Below are 25438 nucleotides of genomic sequence, written 5' to 3' on the forward strand. Positions count from 1 at the left end.
AATGGAGGCACCCATAACATCATCATTAACAAATTTTATTTCCCATGGAGAGTTATTTACAATGAGCCATGTCTCAATTTTTTCTATTCAACGCTTTCAGAGATATAGAAGTGCAAAGTTTTTCGGTTTTTACCAGATGGCGGCCGAACCACGTGACCGATGACGTCATCATTATTTTTTTTCTCCACCAGTTTATGCCGACATGGCGCTCAAGAAATTTCATCTTGATCGGATGAAGTCTTGTACTTGTCGAATTATGACGTCATAATGGAGGCACCTATGACGACATCATCATTAACATATTTTATTCCCCATGGAGAGTTCTTTCCAATGAGCCATGTCTCAATTTTTTCGATTCAGCGCTTTCCGAGATATCGAGGTGCAAAGTTTTTAGGTTTTACAATATGGCAGCTGAACCACATGATCTTTGACGTCATAATGATCATTTAAAAAATTCTACAAGTGGAGTTGCACCAATGGTGAAAATTTCCTGTCAATCGGACCAACCGTTGCAGAGAAAATCATATTTATTCTGTGCGGACAAACAGACAAACAGACAAACAGACAAACGGACTGAAATGCAATACCCTCTCCTCTGGCGAGGGTAAAAAGTTAAATTCAAGCCCAACTCGGGCCTTCAGCAGGAAGCAGCTCATTAAGCCGTGCACTTGGTTGAAATAATAATAAATTAAACCCATTTTTCATTTTCACCCCATTTCTCATGTTAACATTATGCAGTTAAATGTCGCAGCGTAAAATATATATGTGTGATGAACCCTTTTATTATTTAGGCTCTTTGATGAACTTGTACATAAATCATGGACAGGACAAAGGCTGCAAGTAGAGACACGTGCGTACCTTACGAGGATTAAAAGATCAGCAGATAATGGACAAATCTTTTGGAATTAAAACGCGGAGAGTCATCGGTTCAGATCGAGATGCGAAACACGTCAATAAATTAAACACGTGTCTAAAATGGGTTTCTAGCTTGAAGGGCCAATGCCATGGACACTCCGCTTCCCCCCCCCCCCCCCCCCCCCAGTGCCAATTTTTATGGGATTATGAAACATTTTTACCCTGAGCACGCGAAATAAAAAGCAGGGTTAAAGCAATTTGTTCACTCACTTCTGTCTGTCCTGTCTACAAACAGCAGTTTATGATCGAGGAACAACTGAATTGGAATTGAACGTTATATTTGAACACGAATCGGAACATGAATCAGAAACCAAACCTGTAGTTTATCGGGACGTTGGCTCTGAATCCGTCCCGATCGCGCACGTGCACAGAGTAGCGGGATAATATTTTTACTCTGTCTGGCAATTAAAATTCATCCCAAACAGGAAACTTGCTGTTTTTAAGGACGCTATAAAGGACACAAACAACAGGTACGAATAACTAATGCAACGCGTTAAATAAAGCGGTATAAAAGGCGCTGCATCAACGGCAGGAAACATCTGAATTGTTTTTTTCTACAACCTTTAAAATCTTTATTTTATTTAAATTGAATTATATACTTGAACACTGTAGAACACAAATCACCATTTTGTAACTTTCAAAACACTTCCGTTTAGCGGTACTTGGCCGAAATATTACGGCATTTTACGTCATCGCGACCAATTAAATTTGCCTCTCGTCGGCACACTGCGCGGGGTAATTCTCTAGTTATTGACGGGTTGAAATACAAATATTACGTCGGGTTTCAAAATGACCTAGGGTCGGTCCTCAACCAGTTCACCATATTGTGAAGTAATGAGTCGGAGGATAATACATCGGAATGGAGACTGTGAATGGGGAGTTGATGACATATGTCAAGTCTTAATTTTTTTTCGTTGAGCGGTTTCAGAGAAGATCTCCAATTTTTTTTTAGCGGTGAAGCCACTTCAACATTTGGCTATGTCCTTCCTCCCATCCGAAAAAAATGACGAAGTACCTTTCCAAACCACTGTTTAACTCAAAAGGATTCCAATGAGTAAATCTAGAGGGTTCTAAAGGGTAATTCTAAAGGGTTCTAAAGTGTAATTGTCATGGGTTCTAAAAGGTAATTCAAATGGGTTCTGAAGGGTAATTCAAATGGGTTCTAAAGAGCAATTCTAAAGGGTAATTCGAATGGGTTCCAGAGGATATTTCCAATGGGTTCTAAAGGGAGATTCTAAAGGGTAATTCTAAAGGGTAATTCTAAAGGGTAATTCTAAAGGGTAATTCTCAAGGGTAATTCTAAAGGGTAATTCTAAAGGGTAATTCTCAAGGGTAATTCTCAAGGGTAATTCTCAAGGGTAATTCTCAAGGGTAATTCTCAAGGGTAATTCTCAAGGGTAATTCTCAAGGGTAATTCTCAAGGGTAATTCTCAAGGGTAATTCTCAAGGGTAATTCTCAAGGGTAATTCTCAAGGGTAATTCTCAAGGGTAATTCTCAAGGGTAATTCTCAAGGGTAATTCTCAAGGGTAATTCTAAAGGGTAATTCTAAAGGGTAATTCTAAAGGGTAATTCTAAAGGGTAATTCTAAAGGGTAATTCTAAAGGGTAATTCAAATGTGTTCGAAAGGGTATTTCTAATGGCTTCGAAAGAGCAATTCGAAAGGGTAATTCGAATGGGTTCCAGAGGGTATTTCTAATAGGTTCTAAAGGGTAATTCGAAAGGGTAATTCGAAAGGGTAATTCTCAAGGGTAATTCTCAAGGGTAATTCTCAAGGGTAATTCTCAAGGGTAATTCTCAAGGGTAATTCTCAAGGGTAATTCGAAAGGGTAATTCGAAAGGGTAATTCGAAAGGGTAATTCGAAAGGGTAATTCGAAAGGGTAATTCTCAAGGGTAATTCTCAAGGGTAATTCTCAAGGGTAATTCTCAAGGGTAATTCTCAAGGGTAATTCTCAAGGGTAATTCTCAAGGGTAATTCTCAAGGGTAATTCTCAAGGGTAATTCTCAAGGGTAATTCGAAAGGGTAATTCTCAAGGGTAATTCGAAAGGGTAATTCTAAAGGGTAATTCTAAAGGGTAATTCTAAAGGGTAATTCTAAAGGGTAATTCAAATGTGTTCGAAAGGGTATTTCTAATGGCTTCGAAAGAGCAATTCTAAAGGGTAATTCGAATGGGTTCCAGAGGGTATTTCTAATAGGTTCTAAAGGGTAATTCTCAAGGGTAATTCTCAAGGGTAATTCTCAAGGGTAATTCTCAAGGGTAATTCTCAAGGGTAATTCTCAAGGGTAATTCTCAAGGGTAATTCTCAAGGGTAATTCTCAAGGGTAATTCTCAAGGGTAATTCTAAAGGGTAATTCTAAAGGGTAATTCTAAAGGGTAATTCTAAAGGGTAATTCTAAAGGGTAATTCTAAAGGGTAATTCTAAAGGGTAATTCTAAAGGGTAATTCTAAAGGGTAATTCTAAAGGGTAATTCTCAAGGGTAATTCTCAAGGGTAATTCTAAAGGGTAATTCTAAAGGGTAATTCTAAAGGGTAATTCTAAAGGGTAATTCTAAAGGGTAATTCTAAAGGGTAATTCTAAAGGGTAATTCTAAAGGGTAATTCTAAAGGGTAATTCTAAAGGGTAATTCTAAAGGGTAATTCTAAAGGGTGATTCTAAAGGGCGATTCTAAAGGGCAATTCAAAAGGGTTTCGTTTGTTTCTAACCTTTGCCAATGTCATATTAAAAATGCCAAAGTGAACCGCTTCCTTCGGACACGGGTAAGCGGTTGCAGAGAAAACCATTTTTAAAACGTAAGTGCTTGCACACACACACACACACACACACACACACACACACACACACACACACACACACACACACACACACACACACACACACACACACACACACACACACACACACACACACACACACACACACACACACACGACCGATTTGGATCATACCAAAGAAAGACTTATAAAATGGTACGTGCTGCACCTTGCTTGACGTCCAGCATTTAAAAGGATAGAGCACGGACAATCCCAATCAGTTGGCATCCATGGGGAGGAGGAAATTTCTCACGAGGAAATGCCCCACTAAGTGCAGTGAGAAAAGTGGCGCCAATGTTATGACGTCGCTTGTACTCCCAGCGGTTGGCTCAGTGGCTGTGTTAACGTGTGTGTGGGGGGGGGGGGGGGCGGTGGGGGGGAGGGGCAGCGTCATTACGAGCCAAAGACCATGTATCACAACAAAGTATAAAATCTCAGCTCAACACAGGGAATTCTGCCCAAGACACACCGTTGGACACAGAAAGAAAGGGGATAACTATCTAATGGCTCAATTCAGCAATCGGGGGCATTTTTACAACTTCTTAAAACAGCACCTGGTTCATCGGAGTCACTCGAAATGGAATCTCTATTAGTGACAATGTCTGAAGATTAAGGGCTCAGTTCATCTCCAGTGCTGTTTGGTTCACATAGAGCTATTCGAATTACCTGTTGGAATTACTGTTTTAGTGTTACCCTTTAGAATTACCCTTTAGAATTACCCTTTAGTATTACCCTTTAGTATTACCCTTTAGAATTACCCTTTTGAATTACCCTTTTGAATTACCCTTTAGAATTACCCTTTAGAATTACCCTTTAGAATTACCCTTTAGAATTACCCTTTAGAATTACCCTTTAGTATTACACTTTAGAATTACCCTTTAGTATTACCCTTTAGAATTACCCTTGAGAATTACCCTTTAGAATTACCCTTTAGAATTACCCTTCGGAATTACCCTTTGGAATTACCCTTTAGAATTACACTTTAGAATTACCCTTTAGTATTACACTTTAGAATTACCCTTTAGAATTACCCTTTAGAATTACCCTTCAGAATTACCCTTTGGAATTACCCTTTAGAATTACCCTTTAGAATTACCCTTTAGAATTACCCTTTAGTATTACACTTTAAAATTACCCTTTAGTATTACCCTTTAGAATTACCCTTTAGAATTACCCTTTGGAATTACCCGTTGGAATTACCCGTTGGAATTACCCGTTGGAATTACCCTTTAGTATTACCCTCTAGAATTACCCTTTAGAATTACCCTTTTGTATTACCCTTTAGAATTACCCTTTAGAATTACCCTTTAGAATTACCCTTTAGAATTACCCTTTAGAATTACCCTTTAGTATTACCCTTTAGTATTACCCTTTAGTATTACCCTTTAGAATTACCCTTTAGAATTACCCTTTAGAATTACCCTTTCGAATTACCCTCTGGAATTACCCTTTAGAATTACCCTTTAGAATTACACTTTAGGATTACACTTTAGGATTACCCTTTAGAATTACCCTTTAGTATTACCCTTTAGAATTACCCTTGAGAATTACACTTTAGAATTACCCTTTAGAATTACCCTTTAGAATTACCCTTTGGAATTACCCTTTAGTATTACCCTTTAGAATTACCCTTTAGAATTACCCTTTGGAATTACCCTTTAGAATTACCCTTTAGAATTACCCTTTAGAATTACCCTTTAGTATTACCCTTTAGTATTACCCTTTAGTATTACCCTTTAGAATTACCCTTTAGAATTACCCTTTAGAATTACCCTTTCGAATTACCCTCTGGAATTACCCTTTAGAATTACCCTTTAGAATTACACTTTAGGATTACCCTTTAGAATTACCCTTTAGAATTACCCTTCAGAATTACCCTTTAGAATTACACTTTAGAATTACCCTTGAGAATTACCCTTGAGAATTACCTTGAGAATTACCCTTTAGAATTACCCTTTAGAATTACCCTTTAGGATTACCCTTTAGAATTACCCTTTAGAATTACCCTTCAGAATTACACTTTGGAATTACCCTTTAGAATTACACTTTAGAATTACCCTTGAGAATTACCCTTGAGAATTACCCTTTGGAATTACCCTTTGGAATTACACTTTGGAATTACCCTTTGGAATTACCCTTTAAAATTACACTTTAGAATTACCCTTGAGAATTACCCTTTAGAATTACCCTTTAGAATTACCCTTTAGAATTACCCCTTGGAATTACCCTTTGGAATTACCCTTCAGAATTACACTTTGGAATTACCCTTTGGAATTACCCTTTAGAATTACCCTTTAGAATTACACTTTAGAATTACCCTTGAGAATTACCCTTGAGAATTACCCTTTAGAATTACCCTTTAGAATTACCCTTTAGGATTACCCTTTAGAATTACCCTTTAGAATTACCCTTTAGAATTACCCTTCAGAATTACACTTTGGAATTACCCTTTGGAATTACCCTTTAGAATTACACTTTAGAATTACCCTTTAGAATTACCCTTTAGAATTACCCTTTGGAATTAGCCTTTAGAATTCCCCTTTAGAATTACCCTTTGGAATTACCCTTTAGAATTACCCTTTAGAATTACCCTTTAGGATTACCCTTTAGAATTACCCTTTAGAATTACCCTTCAGAAACACCCTTTAGAATTACCCTTGAGAATTACCCTTTAGAATTACCATTGAGAATCACCCTTCAGAATTACCCTTTAGAATTACCCTTTAGAATTACCCTTGAGAATTACCCTTTCGAATTACCCTTTAGAATTACCCTTTAGAATTACCCTTTACAATTACCCATTAGAATTACTCTTTAGAATTACCCTTTAGAATTACCCTTCAGAATTAACTTTTCAAATTACGCTTTAGAATTACCCTTTGGAATTAGCCTTTAGAATTCCCCTTTAGAATTACCCTTTGGAATTACCCTTTAGAATTACTGTTTTAGTATTACCCTTTAGAATTTTCATGTCGAGGGAGTTCATGGGGGTTACAGATATGGTGTGAGAAATGGAGAAGGTGAAAGGATTTTGGAGTTTGCGGATGGAGCTGATTTGTTGATTTGTAACACTCAGTTCCAGAAAGGGGATAATAAGCTTGTTACATACACGTCAGGTGCGTCGACGACAACCGTTGACTACCTGATGGTGCGTAGGCGAGATAGGGGGCACCTCCGGGACACAAAGGTGATCCCGGGGGAGGAGGCTGTTTCACAACACCACTTGGTTGTCTGCGACATAAGGGTGAAAGGTGCGAGGAGACCTCGGCGGGTGAAGTACCAACCGAGAATGAAGGTGTGGAGGTTGAAAGAGGAGACAGTAAGGGAGGCATTAAAAGAGAGGCTGAGTAGGGTAGAGGATGATGTGGTTGAGCTTGAACGTGGTTGGATGTCAATGAAAGATAGTCTGTTGGGAGCCGTTGGTGAGGTATGTGGATGGACAAAAGGACCACCGAGGCACTCGGAAACATGGTAGTGGGATGATGAAGTTGGAAAGAGGATTGACGAAAAGAGGAAGAAGTTCAAGGAATAGCAGAAGGCGGAGGGTGCGGGAGCAGAAAAAGCAGAGCATGAAAGTTATAAGGCAGCCAAGAAGGCTGCAAAGAAAGAGGTAGCAAAGGCGCAGGAGGCATGTAGGAAAATGTTCGGAGAACGCTTGGATTCGGAAGAGGGTCAGAGAGCGGTATTCAGGATTACAAAGCAGATAGCAAAAGAGAGGTGTGATGTGATGGGGGTGAGTTGCTTGAAGGATGAAGTGGGACAAATCGTTGTGGACCCAGATGGAATTAAAGGAAGATGGAAAAGATATATGGAAATGCTGTTGAATACAGAGAATGAATGGGATGGCAACATAGAGAGTAACCCAGTTTTAGGACCGGCAGATAAGATAACTGAGGAGGAAGTTGAGGAAGCGATAAAAGCAATGAAGAGTAGAAAAGCGGGAGGGCCGACGGGAGTTGTGGGAGATATGTTGAAGGCAGCAGGAAGTTGGGGTGTGAAGAGAATGACAGAGATCTGTAATCTGGTGGTGAAAGAAGGCCGCATTCCGGTGGATTGGGAACTGAGTACCCTCGTCCCTCGACACAAGGGGAAAGGTGACCCTCTGGAGTGTGGCTCGTACCGAGCGATAAAGTTATTGGAGCATGGAATGAAGGTATTGGAAAGGGTGTTGGAGAGGAGGATAAGGAAGAAGGTGAAGATCGACGAAATGCAGTTTGGATTTATGCCAGGAAGAGGAACGACAGACGCGCTCTTTATTGTGAGGCAGTTGCAGGAGAAGTACATGGAGAAGAGGAAGAAGTTGTTTCTTGGGTTTGTTGATCTGGAGAAAGCATTCGATAGGGTTCCACGCGAAGTATTGACATGGGCATTGAGGAAGTTAGAAGTGGAGGAATGGTTGATCAGAGTAGTGATGGCAATGTAAAATAGAGCGCGCACAGCTGTAAGGACGAAGGACGGGAACAGTGGTGAGTTTGAGGTGAAGGTGGGAGTGCATCAGGGGTCGGTACTAAAAAAACAAAAAAAAAACACCTTTAGAGGCCATTATTCCCCGCAAAGCGGGGGTTGGCCTTTTTCGGGAACCGTGGTTGTTGTTGTTTTTCGGTCCCCTTTTTGAAGCAATGTTTTACGGCCGGATGCCCTTCCTGACGCCAACCCTTTTTGCCGCCTTTAACGACAAACAGGGAATTACCAGTGAACTGGTACTCAATTAGCCGACCTCGGAAGGATGACAGGCTGAGTCAACCCCCCCTGTGGTGAGTTTGAGGTGAAGGTGGGAGTGCATCAGGGGTCGGTACTAAGTCCACTACTATTTGTAGCTGTGATGGAGGTGCTGGCTCAGAACGTAAAGGAGGGTTTACCGTGGGAGTTGTTGTATGCAGATGATCTGGTGTTGATTGCGGAAAGTATGGATGGACTGAAGGAAAAGATGAACAAGTGGAAGGAATGTATGGAGACAAAAGGTCTGAAGGTGAATATAGGAAAGACGAAGGTGATGGCAAGTGGTAAAGCATGTGGTGAGGTGGAAAGAACTGGGAAGTGGCCCTGTGCTGTGTGCAGGAAGGGTGTCGGAGTGAACTTCATTCAATGTACAATGTGCGCTGAGTGGGTTCATCAAAAATGTAGTGGTCTGAGAGGGTCATTAACCAGTGTGGCAGCTACATTCAAATGTAAGGTGTGCACAGAGGGAGCTGCAGATGGAGGAAATGTTGAGTTGGATCTTGGAGACGACGTGAAGCTGGAAGGTGTGAAAACATTTTGCTACCTCGGAGACATGCTGAATGGAGAAGGTGGATCAGACTCGGCAACGGTTGCTGGAGTGAGATGTGCATGGAAGAAGTTTCAGGAACTGAGTGGCGTGCTGATGAGGAGGGGAGTGTCGTTGAAGCTGAAGGGAAAGGTGTATGCTGCATGTGTGAGAAGTGTTATGGTTTATGGGAGTGAGACATGGGTAATGAGCGTAGAGCAGCAACGAAGGCTGGAAAGGGTGGAAATGCGAATGGTTCGGTGGATGTGAGGAGTATCGTTGAGAGAGAGGAAGACAAATGATGAATTGCGAAAGATGATGGGAATAGAGCCTGTGATTGATGCTGTGAAGAGGAACAGGTTGAGATGGTTTGGTCATGTGTTGAGGAAGGATGAATGTGACTGGTTGAGAAGAGTGACGGAAATGAATGTTGAAGGAAGTGGAGGACGGGGAAGACCGAGAAAGACTTGGCTAAAGATGGTGGAAGAAGAAATGCGGGCAAGGGGGTTAACAAGGAGAGATGCAGAAAATAGGGCAAAATGGAGAAGATTGTCATGGGGACCGCAAGGCTAACCCCCGCTCTAGCAGGGAAAATGGCCTTAAAATGCATGTTGTTGTTGTTGTATTACCCTTTAGAATTACCCTTTAGAATTACCCTTTAGAATTACCCTTTAGAATTACCCTTTAGAATTACCCTTTAGAATTACCCTTTAAAATTACACTTTAAAATTACCCTTTGGAATTACACTTTAGAATTACCCTTGAGAATTACCCTTTAGAATTACCCTTTAGAATTACCCTTTAGAATTACCCTTTAGAATTACCCTTTAGAATTACCCTTTAGAATTACCCTTTAGAATTACCCTTGAGAATTACCCTTGAGAATTACCCTTTAGAATTACCCTTTAGAATTACCCTTTAGAATTACCCTTTAGAATTACCCTTTAGAATTCCACTTTGGAATTACCCTTTAGAATTACCCTTTAGAATTGCCCTTTAGAATTACACTTTAGAATTACCCTTTAGAATTACCCTTTAGAATTACCCTTTAGAATTACCCTTTAGAATTACCCTTTAGAATTACCCTTTAGAATTACCCTTTAGAATTACCCTTTAGAATTACCCTTTAGAATTACCCTTTAGAATTACCCTTTAGAATTACACTTTAGAATTACCCTTTAGAATTACCCTTTAGAATTACCCTTTAGAATTACCCTTTAGAATTACACTTTAGAATTACCCTTTAGAATTACCCTTTAGAATTACACTTTGGAATTACCCTTTAGAATTACCCTTTTGAATTATCCTTTGGAATTACCCTTTAGAATTACTCTTTAGAATTACCCTTTAGAATTAATAATAATAATAACCACATTTAGAGGCCATTGCGGGGGTTGGCCTTTTTCGGGGACCGTGGTTGTTGTTGTTTTTTTGGTCCCCTTTTTGAAGCAATGTTTTACGGCCGGATGCCCTTCCTGCCGCCAACCCTTTTTGTCGCCTTTTTACGACAAGCAGGGAATTACCAGTGAACTGGTACTCAATTAGCCGACCTCGGAAGGATGAACAGGCTGAGTCAACCCCCTTCCGTTAATTCAGCGATCGACCGGGATTCGAACCCAGGATCCTTTGGAATTTAACCCTTTAACCTAAACCTAACCTAACCTAACCTAAACCTAAACCTAAACCTAACCTAACCTAAACCTAAACCTAAACCTAAAGGAAATTAACCCTTTAGAATTACACTTTAGAATTACCCTTTAGAATTACCCTTTAGAATTACTGTTTTTTTATTACCCTTTTGACATTGCACGTTTGAATTACCCTTTAGAATTACTGTTTTAGTATTACCCTTTCGACATTGTATCCAGCATTCTTCCCCTCACTCATTCTTCATTCGCAACTCTTCTACCCCCACCCCCCCCCCCCTCCCCCCTCACTCCCCGAGCCGAGGTGCCTGTGCTGGTGTTAGTTCCCACGCTTTATTCTCTGTTCCACGAGTCTCGATATTGGATGCAAAAAACAATGGGGCGCATTATCTCCGAACGGTGGAACACAAGGGATGTGATCCCTTAAGTCTTCATTAGTAAAAAAAAAAACAGGTTAAGAAAAGTGTGGGCCCATAAAGGAAAAGCACAAGGAGATTGGATTGTAATGAAAGTGCGATAGCAGGCAGGTTAAAGTGATTTTGCTTCAACAGTTACACAACAATAGTCAGGGGAAATATCAAAAGCTGAAAGTATCTTTCTCAGGATGAAGAAGGGCTTTTAAAGGACTTCCAGGAAAAAGTGGAGAAGGTTAAGAAACAGCTCGAAAAAGAAACATGATAAAGCTCTGGGGCAGAGAATATGGATCCAAGAGTATTGAGGAGGGTGGCAGAGTGGACACGGGTGATGTTGATTGAGTGGACAGGTGTGACGTTGGCGGAGTAGACAAGGGGTGACGTTGATGGAGTGGAGAGGGGTGATGTTGACTGAGGGGACAGGTGTGACATTGGCGGAGTGGACAGGTGTGACGTTGATGGAGTGGAAAGGGGTGACGTTGACAGAGTGGACAGGGGTGACGTTGACGGAGTGGACAGGGGTGACGTTGACGGAGTGGACAGGGGTGACGTTGACGGAGTGGACAGGGGTGACGTTGACGGAGTGGACAGGGGTGACGTTGACGGAGTGGACAAGGGGTGACGTTGATGGAGTGGGCAGGCGTGACGTTGACGGAGTGCACAGGGGTGACGTTGACGGAGTGGACAAGGGGTGACATTGACGGAGTGGACAAGGGGTGACATTGACGGAGTGGACAAGGGTGACGTTGACGGAGTGGACATGGGGTGACGTTGACGGAGGGGACAGGGGTGACCTTGATGGAGTGGACAAGGGGACGTTGACGGAGGGGACAGGGTGACGTTAATCAGAGGGATCAGATGAATGAGGAATCATGTAAATAAATATAAACTAATTGGAGGCAGTCAGCACGGAGTTACGAAAGGGAGGTCATGTTTAACTAATTTATTAAGAGTTCTTTGTCAGTTTCCAATTGGGTGGATGAGGGAAGTGCAGTGGATGTAGTTTATCTAGACTTTCAGAAGGCATTTGATGGGGTACTCCATATAAGATGTTATGTAAGGTGAGAGCTTACAAAATAGCTGGTGGAGTAGCTCACACGATTGAATACTGGATTTGTGACATAATACAAAAATAATGGTTGTGAGTGGGAGGATGTCAGGCTTGGAGGTTGTAAATAGTGGGGTACCTCAGGGATTACCTCGAAGAGTTTACCCCGATGGTTTGAACAACGGGGTTAAGAGTCAGCTTCCCAAGTTTGCCAGATGACCAAAAGATTGGAGGTAAATACTTTGATAGATCTGGCAAAAGATTGGAGGTAAATACTTTGATAGATCTGGCAAAAGATTGGAGGTAAATACTTTGATAGATCTGGCAAAAGATTGGAGGTAAATACTTTGATAGATCTGGCAAAAGAATGGAGGTAAATACTTTGACAGATCTGGCAAAAGATTGGAGGTAAATACTTTAATAGATCTGGCAAAAGATTGGAGGTAAATACTTTGATAGATCTGGCAAAAGATTGGAGGTAAATACTTTGATAGATCTGGCAAAATATTGGAGGTAAATACTTTGATAGATCTGGCAAAATATTGGAGGTAAATACTTTGATAGATCTGGCAAAAGATTGGAGGTAAATACTTTGATAGATCTGGCAAAAGATTGGAGGTAAATACTTTGATAGATCTGGCAAAAGATTGGAGGTAAATACTTTGATAGATCTGGCAAAAGATTGGAGGTAAATACTTTGATAGATCTGGCAAAAGAATGGAGGTAAATACTTTGATAGATCTGGCAAAAGAATGGAGGTAAATACTTTGATAGATCTGGCAAAAGATTGGAGGTAAATACTTTGATAGATCTGGCAAAAGATTGGAGGTAAATACTTTGATAGATCTGGCAAAAGATTGGAGGTAAATACTTTGATATATCTGGCAAAAGATTGGAGGTAAATACTTTGATAGATCTGGCAAAAGATTGGAGGTAAATACTTTGATATATCTGGCAAAAGATTGGAGGTAAATACTTTGATAGATCTGGCAAAAGATTGGAGGTAAATACTTTGATAGATCTGGCAAAAGATTGGAGGTAAATACTTTGATAGATCTGGCAAAAGAATGGAGGTAAATACTTTGATAGATCTGGCAAAAGAATGGAGGTAAATACTTTGATAGATCTGGCAAAAGATTGGAGGTAAATACTTTGATAGATCTGGCAAAAGATTGGAGGTAAATACTTTGATAGATCTGGCAAAAGATTGGAGGTAAATACTTTGATATATCTGGCAAAAGATTGGAGGTAAATACTTTGATAGATCTGGCAAAAGATTGGAGGTAAATACTTTGATATATCTGGCAAAAGATTGGAGGTAAATACTTTGATAGATCTGGCAAAAGATTGGAGGTAAATACTTTGATAGATCTGGCAAAAGATTGGAGGTAAATACTTTGATAGATCTGGCAAAAGATTGGAGGTAAATACTTTGATAGATCTGGCAAAAGATTGGAGGTAAATACTTTGATAGATCTGGCAAAAGATTGGAGGTAAATACTTTGATGGATCTGGCAAAAGATTGGAGGTAAATACTTTGATAGATCTGGCAAAAGATTGGAGGTAAATACTTTGATAGATCTGGCAAAAGATTGGAGGTAAATACTTTGATCGATCTGGCAAAAGATTGGAGGTAAATACTTTGATAGATCTGGCAAAAGATTGGAGGTAAATACTTTGATAGATCTGGCAAAAGATTGGAGGTAAATACTTTGATAGATCTGGCAAAAGATTGGAGGTAAATACTTTGATAGATCTGGCAAAAGATTGGAGGTAAATACTTTGATCGATCTGGCAAAAGATTGGAGGTAAATACTTTGATAGATCTGGCAAAAGATTGGAGGTAAATACTTTGATAGATCTGGCAAAAGATTGGAGGTAAATACTTTGATAGATCTGGCAAAAGATTGGAGGTAAATACTTTGATAGATCTGGCAAAAGATTGGAGGTAAATACTTTGATAGATCTGGCAAAAGATTGGAGGTAAATACTTTGATAGATCTGGCAAAAGATTGGAGGTAAATACTTTGATAGATCTGGCAAAAGATTGGAGGTAAATACTTTGATAGATCTGGCAAAAGATTGGAGGTAAATACTTTGATGGATCTGGCAAAAGATTGGAGGTAAATACTTTGATAGATCTGGCAAAAGATTGGAGGTAAATACTTTGATAGATCTGGCAAAAGATTGGAGGTAAATACTTTGATCGATCTGGCAAAAGATTGGAGGTAAATACTTTGATAGATCTGGCAAAAGATTGGAGGTAAATACTTTGATAGATCTGGCAAAAGATTGGAGGTAAATACTTTGATAGATCTGGCAAAAGATTGGAGGTAAATACTTTGATAGATCTGGCAAAAGATTGGAGGTAAATACTTTGATCGATCTGGCAAAAGATTGGAGGTAAATACTTTGATAGATCTGGCAAAAGATTGGAGGTAAATACTTTGATAGATCTGGCAAAAGATTGGAGATAAATACTTTGATAGATCTGGCAAAAGATTGGAGGTAAATACTTTGATAGATCTGGCAAAAGATTGGAGGTAAATACTTTGATAGATCTGGCAAAAGATTGGAGGTAAATACTTTGATAGATCTGGCAAAAGATTGGAGGTAAATACTTTGATAGATCTGGCAAAAGATTGGACGTAAATACTTTGATAGATCTGGCAAAAGATTGGAGGTAAATACTTTGATAGATCTGGCAAAAGATTGGAGGTAAATACTTTGATAGATCTGGCAAAAGATTGGAGGTAAATACTTTGATAGATCTGGCAAAAGAATGGAGGTAAATACTTTGATAGATCTGGCAAAAGATTGGAGGTAAATACTTTGATAGATCTGGCAAAAGATTGGACGTAAATACTTTGACAGATCTGGCAAAAGATTGGAGGTAAATACTTTGATAGATCTGGCAAAAGAATGGAGGTAAATACTTTGACAGATCTGGCAAAAGATTGGAGGTAAATACTTTGATAGATCTGGCAAAAGAATGGAGGTAAATACTTTTATAGATCTGGCAAAAGATTGGAGGTAAATACTTTGATAGATCTGGCAAAAGATTGGAGGTAAATACTTTGATAGATCTGGCAAAAGATTGGAGGTAAATACTTTGATAGATCTGGCAAAAGATTGGACGTAAATACTTTGATAGATCTGGCAAAAGATTGGAGGTAAATACTTTGATAGATCTGGCAAAAGATTGGAGGTAAATACTTTGATAGATCTGGCAAAAGATTGGAGGTAAATACTTTTATAGATCTGGCAAAAGAATGGAGGTAAATACTTTGATAGATCTGGCAAAAGATTGGAGGTAAATACTTTTATAGATCTGGCAAAAGATTGGAGGTAAATACTTTTATAGATCTGGCAAAAGAATGGAGGTAAATACTTTTATAGATCTGGCAAAAGATTGGAGGTAAATACTTTTATAGATTTGGCAAAAGATTGGAGGTAAATAATTTTATAGATTTGGCAAAAGATTGGAGGTAAATACTTTTATAGATCTGGCAAAAGATTGGAGGTAAATACTTTGATAGATCTGGCAAAAGATTGGAGGTAAATACTTTGATAGATCTGGCAAAAGATTGGAGGTAAATACTTTGATAGATCTGGCAAAAGATTGGCAGAAGCATTTAACCTCAAGATCCATAGAAATGCAGGGAAAATGGCCTTAAAATGCATGTTGTTGTTGTTGTGTTGTTATCCATAGAAATCCTGACCGTCTCATTCACTAGATCCTTAATCGGTTTAGAAACCCATTTAAGCTTAACATCCAAGGCTATAGGGTGTGCTGAATCCTCGGGGCGGTGGGAAGGGAAGAGAGGCAGAGTAGGCCAAGAGGCTGGGGGGCATAGTAGGCCAAGGGGTGGGGAGGGGGGCATAAAAGGCCAAGGGACTGGTGGGCATAGTAGGCCAAGGGGCATGGAGGGGAATAAAAACGCCAAGGGGTGGGGGGAATAGAAGGCCAAAGGGTGGGGAGGGGGCATAAAAGGCCAAAGGGTGGGGATGAGGCATAAAAGGCCAAAGGGTGGGGAGGGGGCATAAAAGGCCAAAGGGTGGGGAGGGGGCATAAAAGGCCAAAGGGTGGGGAGGGGGGCATAAAAGGCCAAAGGGTGGGGAGGGGGGCATAAAAGGCCAAAGGGTGGGGAGGGGGGCATAAAAGGCCAAAGGGTGGGGAAAATAGCAAGCCAAGAGGTGGGGAAGAGGACATAAAAGGCCAAGGGGCTGGTGGGCATAGTAGGCCAAGGGGCAGGGGTCATAGCAGGCCAAGGGGTTGGGGGGCATAGTAGGCCAAAGGGTGGGGAAGGGGGCATAAAAGGCCAAAGGGTGGGGAGGGGGGCATAAAAGGCCAAAGGGTGGGGAGGGGGGCATAAAAGGCCAAAGGGTGGGGAGGGGGCATAAAAGGCCAAAGGGTGGGGAGGGGGCATGAAAGGCCAAAGGGTGGGGAGGGGGCATAAAAGGCCAAAGGGTGGGGAGGGGGCATAAAAGGCCAAAGGGTGGGGAGGGGGCATAAAAGGCCAAAGGGTGGGGAGGGGGCATAAAAGGCCAAAGGGTGGGGAGGGGGCATAAAAGGCCAAAGGGTGGGGAGGGGGCATAAAAGGCCAAAGGGTGGGGAGGGGGCATAAAAGGCCAAAGGGTGGGGAAAATAGAAGGCCAACGGATGGGGGGAATAGAAGGCCAAAGGGCGGGGAGGGGGCATGAAAGGCCAAAGGGTGCAGAAAATAAAAGGCCAAGGGATGGGGGGAATAGAAGGCCAAAGGGCGGGGAGGGGGCATAAAAGGCCAAAGGGTGGGGAAAATAGAAGGCCAAGGGGTGGGGGCAATAGAAGGCCAAAGGGCAGGGAGGGGGCATAAAAGGCCAAAGGGTGGGGAGGGGGACATAAAAGGCCAAAGGGTGGGGAGGGCCATAAAAGGCCAAAGGGTGGGGAGGGGGCATAAAAGGCCAAAGGGTGGGGAGGGGGCATAAAAGGCCAAAGGGTGGGGAGGGGGCATAAAAGGCCAAAGGGTGGGGAAAATAGAAGGCCAACGGATGGGGGGAATAGAAGGCCAAAGGGCGGGGAGGGGGCATGAAAGGCCAAAGGGTGCAGAAAATAGAAGGCCAAGGGATGGGGGGAATAGAAGGCCAAAGGGCGGGGAGGGGGCATAAAAGGCCAAAGGGTGGGGAAAATAGAAGGCCAAGGGGTGGGGGCAATAGAAGGCCAAAGGGCAGGAAGGGGGCATAAAAGGCCAAAGGGTGGGGAGGGGGCATAAAAGGCCAAAGGGTGGGGAGGGGGCATAAAAGGCCAAAGGGTGGGGAGGGGGCATAAAAGGCCAAAGGGTGGGGAGGGGGCATAAAAGGCCAAAGGGTGGGGAGGGGGCATAAAAGGCCAAAGGGTGGGGAGGGGGCATAAAAGGCCAAAGGGTGGGGAGGGGGCATAAAAGGCCAAAGGGTGGGGAGGGGGGCATAAAAGGCCAAAGGGTGGGGAGGGGGCATAAAAGGCCAAAGGGTGGGGAAAATAGAAGGCCAACGGATGGGGGGAATAGAAGGCCAAAGGGCGGGGAGGGGGCATGAAAGGCCAAAGGGTGCAGAAAATAAAAGGCCAAGGGATGGGGGGAATAGAAGGCCAAAGGGCGGGGAGGGGGCATAAAAGGCCAAAGGGTGGGGAAAATAGAAGGTCAAGGGGTGGGGGCAATAGAAGGCCAAAGGGCAGGGAGGGGGCATAAAAGGCCAAAGGGTGGGGAGGGGGACATAAAAGGCCAAAGGGTGGGGAAAATAGAAGGCCAAAGGGCAGGGAGGGGGCATAAAAGGCCAAAGGGTGGGGAGGGGGACATAAAAGGCCAAAGGGTGGGGAGGGGAAAATAGAAGGCCAAGGGGTGGGGGGAATAGAAGGCCAATAACCAGACTATGGTCAATTATACTGACTTGTAACACATTGCTTCAAAAACACCATGGGATACGCAAATTGGGGCAAGTTGAGCAAACACGTGCAGGACGGCCGGCTTTACGTCCCCTTCAAAAGACAGAGCACAGTGGAACGCTCCCCATGCCTTGATGAATCAGAACGGGAATCAAACTGTCAAGTGCACACCCATGCTGTGTAAACAACGTGAGGGTTACCCCTCTATTCAAATATACAAAGCGGGAATTAAACTCCATTTAACGCAAGGGCGGCCATTATTAAAATTTCCTGCAATTTGATGAAAAGTTATTTATTTTGTTTCTTTTTCGACTTCGTTCGTGGCTCGTCGGCTAAAGGATTGCAGTCAAAACACAAGATTGCTACGAGATAAAAATGCGGGGGATGCACTTGAGCGGCCTCAACTCATGCCGTACCGTGAATCAGAGCGACAGCGGAGCGATGAGCAATGGCTGATGGATATCTCGGCGTGTCCTTCGATGAGTCGGGCTATAACCGGTGCCAAGACCAACACGATAAAAAAAATAACCAAACACATTTGACGAAACATCCAATTCTGTCGATAAGGCCGGTACAAAGCAGACGCTATTTTTGGGGAGTTTTCGAACAATAGGAGAAACATTTTGACGTTTACAATCGGGGCCACCGGAGGTGTAGGTAAACAAATCATTATTCAAAGAAGCGGTCATTACACTTCTGGCAGGTGCACACACCACAACCGGATATTAAGGGTGTAGTACTGGTGAAAAATTGAGAAAACTACATCGGTACCTTTGAGAGGCCTTTACACAAAAACAAAGTCAAGTTAATATCTAATTTTCAGTTTTTCTTGAAAGATATAATCTTGGCTTTAACTCAGACCAGTTTCAACGCTTCTTTGTCATATTACATGCATATAATTTGCATAAATTAGACCGTCAATAAAAAACAAGGAAAAACAAAGAACACATTTCTACTTCTATCTTCTATGTCACCTATCATTCTTTTCACACAAAACTTGGTACATGTATTATACATGTTACTCTACTACCTGATGAGAGGATTTTGTGAAATTATGTCAAATGTTCACTAATTAGCTAATTATGCCAATTACCAGATAAAACTTGGTTGTCCTTCAATAAATCCACAATGGCTACTCCTACAAACAAAAGCCTTCATCATTTTAAAGGAAGTGATATTCTGAATATCCTGTCCAAATTTCAGCCCAAAAGAATGATGCATTTCCCAAGTTATAACAAATTTCATGCAAAATATTATATTGAATTGAATTGAAATTTGAATTTTTCAATAATTAGGGGTACTTCTATGACCTATAATAGCATGGTTCTTGTTTATAAGACTGTAAGGAAACTGTTCAGCTAAAAAACAAACAAAAAAAAATCACCTGTTCACCAGTACTACATCCTTAAATGACACCAATAACGATCCCGTGACATAAACGCGCTCTAATCACACCAGTACCCTCACACCGACCTGCTCGGCGGCCATGAAGCTCTGGTTGCGTTCGTCAAGAGCACCTTTGCCGTCAGCGTCGTCTTCGCCACCATCGTCGGCATCAAACAAGCTGCTGGGCTGGTCGAGCCCACCTTCGGAATTTGAAACTTGAGATTTCCCAGAATTCCTTTCATGCTCTTCGAGATTCTCCTTATTTAAAATAAAAAAAACGCAACAAAATGATTAACGATCAGAACATTAAAATTCATTGATGAAGTGATGGAATGATTGACGTCTGTGATTGAGTGACTCAAAATTGTGGATTAAAAATGAGAGGGACGGGTGTGCGATGACTTCTGCCAAAACGGAGCTGCACTCTCAGCCGGACCATTCCATTCAAACCACTAAGGAAGTGTTATCCTGTCCATAACAAGGAATATTACATCGACTTCAAGGAAGTGCAATCATGGACGTGGCCCGTATAGCGGAGCCGGTCACAGAGGATGAGTGAGGAATTTTCACGCAGGTTATTCAAATAAACAATCGTATTTGAATATATAAACCAACTGTACCCATAATAGTTATCGAGGTAATATTTCACAACTTGGTCATACCGGACGGCCATGTTTTGGAGGAGAAGGAGGGTTCAGTGGAACGGAACGAGGCTCCGTGGTTGTAAAAAGGTCCGATGCAACTGCCTTGTTTGAGACTCCTTTGGGAACATCTCCGTCAGCAAACAACTCAGTGGGTTTATTGAACTTGGGCCTGAAAAACGACACAAAGTCACCAGTGACTTGTTTAAAAGAAAGAAAAAAAGAAAAAAAAGAGCTGAGGACAAATAGAAGAAGAAAAAGTACTTTCGTTCTGAGAGAGGCGTTTATTTCAACGCCATGGGATGTATAAATGTCTTATCGGATTGCATTTCACTAGGATTAAAGTGCTGTGTGCTGTAATAGCCAAGATGCTTACACATTCCATGGTGTTGAAAGCAGGCAAGGGACAGGGGGGGGGGGGGCAGAGCAGGCAGGGCAAGGGACAGGGATGGGGGCAGAGCAGGCAGGCCAAGGGACAGGGAGGGGGGCAGAGCAGGCAGGCCAAGGGACAGGGGGCAGAAAACTCTAATGAACCTTAATGAGGAATTAATCAATACCCAGATGCAGTTGATTTTGAGATTGAAAAAAGGCCGTCTTCTTCATCATCAACATCGTCATCATCGTTGAAAAGGCTCAACCCAGCTTTGGTACTCGCAGGAGCTGGTGTGTCTGTTGGGCCTGAAGATGCCTTGGACACAGGAAGGGCTCCCCAGAAACTCTGGAAACGTGGTGAGAATGGGATGTACCAAGAGAAAATAAGGCAAGGGTGGAGTGAATAGGCCAATGGGAAGGGGGGCACTAGGTCAATGGGGGGCAGGCTGCAAAGGCAATTGGGGTGGGGGCAGACCAGGTCAAGTGACAAGGGGGGCATAGCAGGCCAAGGGACAAGGGGGCAAAGCAGGCAGGCCAAGGGACAGGGGGCAGAACAGGCAGGCGAAGGGACAGGGGGCAAAGCAGACAGTGAAAGGGACAGGGGGACAAGTGCAGGCAGGCCAAGGCACAAGGGGCAGAACAGGCAGGGCAAGGGACAGGGGGCAGGGGGCAGAGCCGGCAGACCAGGGGGGCAGAGCAGGCAGGGCAAGGGAAAAGGGGAAAAGCAGGCAGGCCAAGGGACAGTGGGCAAAGCAGGCAGTGAAAGGGACAGGGGGCTGAACAGGCAGGGCAGGGGGCAGGGTGCAGAGCAGGCAGGCCAAGGGACAGGGGGCAGAGCAGGCAGGGCAAGGGACAGGGGGCAGAGCAGGCAGGCCAAGGGACAGGGGGCAAAGCAGGCAGGGCAAGGGGCAGGGGCAGAGCAGGCAGGGCAAGGGGCAGGGGGCAAAGCAGGCAGGGCAAGGGACAGGGGGCAGAGCAGGCAGGCCAAGGGACAGGGGGGCAAAGCAGGCAGGGCAAGGGGCAGGGCCAGAGCACGCAGGGCAAGGGGCAGGGGGCAGAGCAGGCAAGCCAAGGGACAGTGGGCAAAGCAGGCAAGCCAAGTGCCAGGGAAAACTGGTCAAATCGTTATAGCCAAATGATGATTACTCCATGAATTGACAAACCTCATCATCGTCATCAGAAAAAAGCCCTCGCGAAAAACGGTTCTTGGTGGAAGTTGGTGGTTTTGGTTGAGAGGGAGGTTGCTGACCAGATGGTGAGGCTGGAGACCCACGTGTTAACTGATAGGCAGGTAAAGTTTTGGATGAACCAGTCGGTAACAGAGAGGTAGGATTGTTTCGGGCCTTATTTCCCGGTTTGACTGCAGCAAAAATGTCATGCTGTGAAAGAGATCCAAAAACAAAATAAGTTAGAGACAAACTGACTTTCTACATGAAACTACTTTCTTATTCTTCTTCTTTCATACGCAGTACATGGCTGTGGATAGCTTGCTGTGCCGCTGATGCAATTCCCCCTGTATATTCGAGCAGGAATTTGTAATTTGTTCAGGCTTCAGGGTGCCGGCGATAGCTCCCCTACTCTTTGCGAAGGACACAGTGGGATCTTTAATGTCCAACAACTAATGGCGGCAGATGGGACGCCAAGTTTAACGTCTATCCGAGGGAGAGCACACGTGTTGATGAATCACCCCGCAGGTGAAACACCGGGATGACAGTTTATAGCTGGGCCGGGATTCAAACCCAGGCTAGCAGCTTTGAGGTGAGTGTGTGCACCTCTAGACTAGGGGTTCCCAAACCCAGGGTCGCTACCCGAACTTGAACTCCCCCCTCCAGCCCCCCTTTCTCAAAACCTCGTTTTTTGAGGGGGGTTTTCATGTTGAAAGAGTTTCCTCCGACAATTTTTATCGTAGGTACCGGCACAATTTGGGTCGCAAAGTGAACGCGATTTCAAATTTTGGGTTGTGGACAAAAAAAAGTTTGGGAGCAATTGACCCCGGCCACCCTATCAGCCCCATTACACTACTGCCTGATGCAAACTGCCCAACACATTTCACATACAATTCATCATCAAACAATTTTTCCAAACACAAATAATTCCCACTTTCCAAACCCCGCCGATTCTTTCTGGGCCCCAGTAGTCCAATGTCATGGATGCTCACATTGTCATCTTCATCACCATCATCAAAGAGAGAAAACGATTTTGGTTCACTAACTGAAGCCCGTGGCTTAGCGCTCTCAGGTGGTTCGTTCTGAAAATAAACAAAAGGAGAAGGAAATTAAGCAAATCCAGATAAAAGGTGAAACAAAAGGAGAAAGATAAAAGGAAGTATACGATACACAGCAGGCAGATGAGGTAGAGTTTGTTGACGCCAACAATCACGATATGGATACAGCTCTGTCTGCATAACGTTCAACAAACAACACACAACTTCAGTCTGCATAACGTTCACTAGCGACGTGAGTCGATACTTTGTTTCTTCCTACATTCATATTCTTTGTTTTATATTCTTTGTTTCTTCCTACATTCATCGCTTTCTTTTTCTTGGCCTCACATCGTTCCTCGGCGCTGACTGGTTCTGCGGCGCAGTGCGATTAAGCACAGAGTACCAATCAATGCCACCCTGATCCACTTTGGCATTTGCTGCCTTCTCGCAGCCCTCCTGATTGCCTCGAGATCGCTCTCCCGGTCACTCACTTCCCAGGCGTCGGAGGGCCGCTGGAGCAGGATGTGCCGAGGTTTCCTGAGGGGCAAGCTAACTCTAATGGTTATTATGGTTCTCGGAGGGAGGCATCACGTGTTCAGCCTCGGTGTCCTGTTTTTTGAAGAATTTTTCCATTCATTCATTATTTAATTTTTCAAAAATTTCAATTATTTAATTTCAAATTTTTCCAGTTTTACAATGAAATCTTCAATATTTTTAAATTTTCAATTGTTGTATTATATTTTCAATCATATATATAATATTCAATAATTTAATTTCTCCAAATTTTCAATGATTTCATTTAAATTTTCAAATTTTTCCAGTTTTAAAATTGTTAAAGTTCAAATATCTTAAATTTTCAATTATTTTTTTTAATTTTCAATTATACAGATAATATTCAATTGTTTAATCTTTCCAAATTTTCAATCATTTCATTTCAATTTTCAAATATTTCCAGTTTTACAATTATTAAATCTTCAATATTTTTAATTTTCAATTATTTTATTTTATTTTCAATTATATCAATAATATTCTATTATTTAATTTTTCAACTTTTTCAATTATTCCATTTCACTTTTCGATTTTTTCCAGTTTTACAATTATTAAATATTAAATATTTTTAATTTTCAATTCTTTCATTTTATTTTCAATTATTTCAATAATATTCAATTATTTAATTGTTCTATTTTTTTTCTTTCTTTTTTTCTATTCGCCCATTTTTTATTATTATGATTCCTAGAGGGAGGTATAAAGTATTTTTAGTTTTGGTGTACGTGGTATCCTACTTTTTGGAAAAAAACAAATGTATGTTTTCATTACGAGGCAGATTTTGAAGTGCTACCAATTGGCTAATATTAATAGTTGGCTATACTGACAACCAACCGTGATCGCTGATCGCAGTCCTGTAGTTCAGACAGCGACCTGCCCATTTTCTTTATTCGGTATAATCAATCCCAAAAATACCACAAGAGTAATGCACAAAAATAACTGCTTTCTGTGCTCACTACATAACAGGCACACCTGTGCACACAACAAACATAAAACTGAAGAGACCTTTTCAAAGAGTTGCTTTTTCTGTAAGATTTCGGATATGGATGACGTCAGAGCATTTGATTCTCCACCAAACAAAGATGTGGCACCAGCTGGGAGCTTGGGGTTGAGGATGGGGTGGGATGCAGGTGTACAGCGTTTGAAAAACTTTCCTGACAATTTGTACGAAATTTCACATAAAGTGCCTTCCTTGTGCTTTTAGGGAGGAGGTTTATAAATAGTATGGGTTAGAAAGGTCGAGGCACAGCCATAGTGTTTCATTGTACACAAGTAAAAGCACACATGTGAAATACTCTCCCAGGTTTTAAGTAACGTACCCTCTTTGATGTGGTTTCCATCCCTTTGGCTCGCTCGCTGCTCCTGTGTTCGCTTCGTGCAGGTATGGAGGCTGCACTCACATCATGTTCATTATCGCTCAAGTCTCCATCTCTCTCCTCACCCAAAAACATCACAGAGCTTTTACCTTGCTTTGCTGGGATGCAGGCACATGGGGATGTTGGGGATATTGTGAATAAAACATGGGAGGGATGTGAGATTGATCAATTTGAAGATAGGAGATAGTTGGGAAGGGACAGAGGAAAAGATGAAGTTCCAAAAAAACTGATTAAATTAAAATAGAAAAACATTCATTGTATTTTACACACAAATGTTTGATGAACCAAATGCCATAATATGCAGTCTACCCATGAAGAGACCATGCGAGGGGAGGGGTATGGGTGCGCACACTTGCCTATGAGCTGATTAGACAGGGTTTGAATGCAGACCCAGCTACAAACTGTTATCCTGGTGTTTTATACGCATGGCGAGGCTTTGAGTTGAATGCTGTCCCTCAGATGGACGTTCGGCCAGAGGATCCTTCTGCCAGGAAAGCTCATGACGGACATTAACGATCCCACAGTATCTTTCAAGAAGAGTCGGCAAGGTGTTGCTGGCACGCTGAACAAATTACCAATACCTGCCAACACTGCAGATACCATGTGGTCTGGTCTTCTTGTGTACCCCATCACACCAGGTTTTACCTGGAGTGGTCTTTTACCATGAAAGGCAGTCATTGGCTCGCAGTTTTGGTGTGGAAGGTGGTGGCCATTGGCTTGGCACCTCGGAAGCGGCGTACCGCCAATGGTTCCGGCCGTACGTACACGGATTGCTATTTCTGCAGTACAGCTGTGTGTCGTACATGCATGGAAGCAGTTTGTTTGACGCAGATACTTGGGATCTCTGGAATGCCCTTTGAGCAGAAACTGGCCTTGGTGGAGGAAGTGTCACTCTGTCTTTAAAGGAGCCTACTCTTCCATATACCTCTCTCTCTC

The 25438-nt window shown here is 42.4% G+C and overlaps 1 protein-coding gene across 2 annotated transcripts in view; it reads right to left on the minus strand.

Annotated features, from left to right (window-relative positions):
• LOC137430955 (WASH complex subunit 2) overlaps window positions 1-25438 on the minus strand; it is a 139201-nt gene that overhangs the window by 25009 nt on the left and 88754 nt on the right. For both annotated transcript variants that reach the window (XM_078781226.1, XM_078781225.1), the window contains exons 14-20: window positions 24446-24600; window positions 24132-24227; window positions 22536-22625; window positions 21541-21756; window positions 20563-20723; window positions 20027-20177; window positions 19452-19622 (exon numbers count right to left, since the gene is read on the minus strand). In XM_078781226.1, the coding sequence (XP_078637352.1) occupies window positions 19452-19622; window positions 20027-20177; window positions 20563-20723; window positions 21541-21756; window positions 22536-22625; window positions 24132-24227; window positions 24446-24600 (1040 nt within the window). The remainder of the gene's footprint in view (window positions 1-19451; window positions 19623-20026; window positions 20178-20562; window positions 20724-21540; window positions 21757-22535; window positions 22626-24131; window positions 24228-24445; window positions 24601-25438) is intronic.

The sequence above is a fragment of the Myxine glutinosa genome, chromosome 7 (assembly GCF_964187855.1).
Source record: "Myxine glutinosa chromosome 7, kmMyxGlut1.1, whole genome shotgun sequence".
NCBI lineage: Eukaryota > Metazoa > Chordata > Myxini > Myxiniformes > Myxinidae > Myxine > Myxine glutinosa.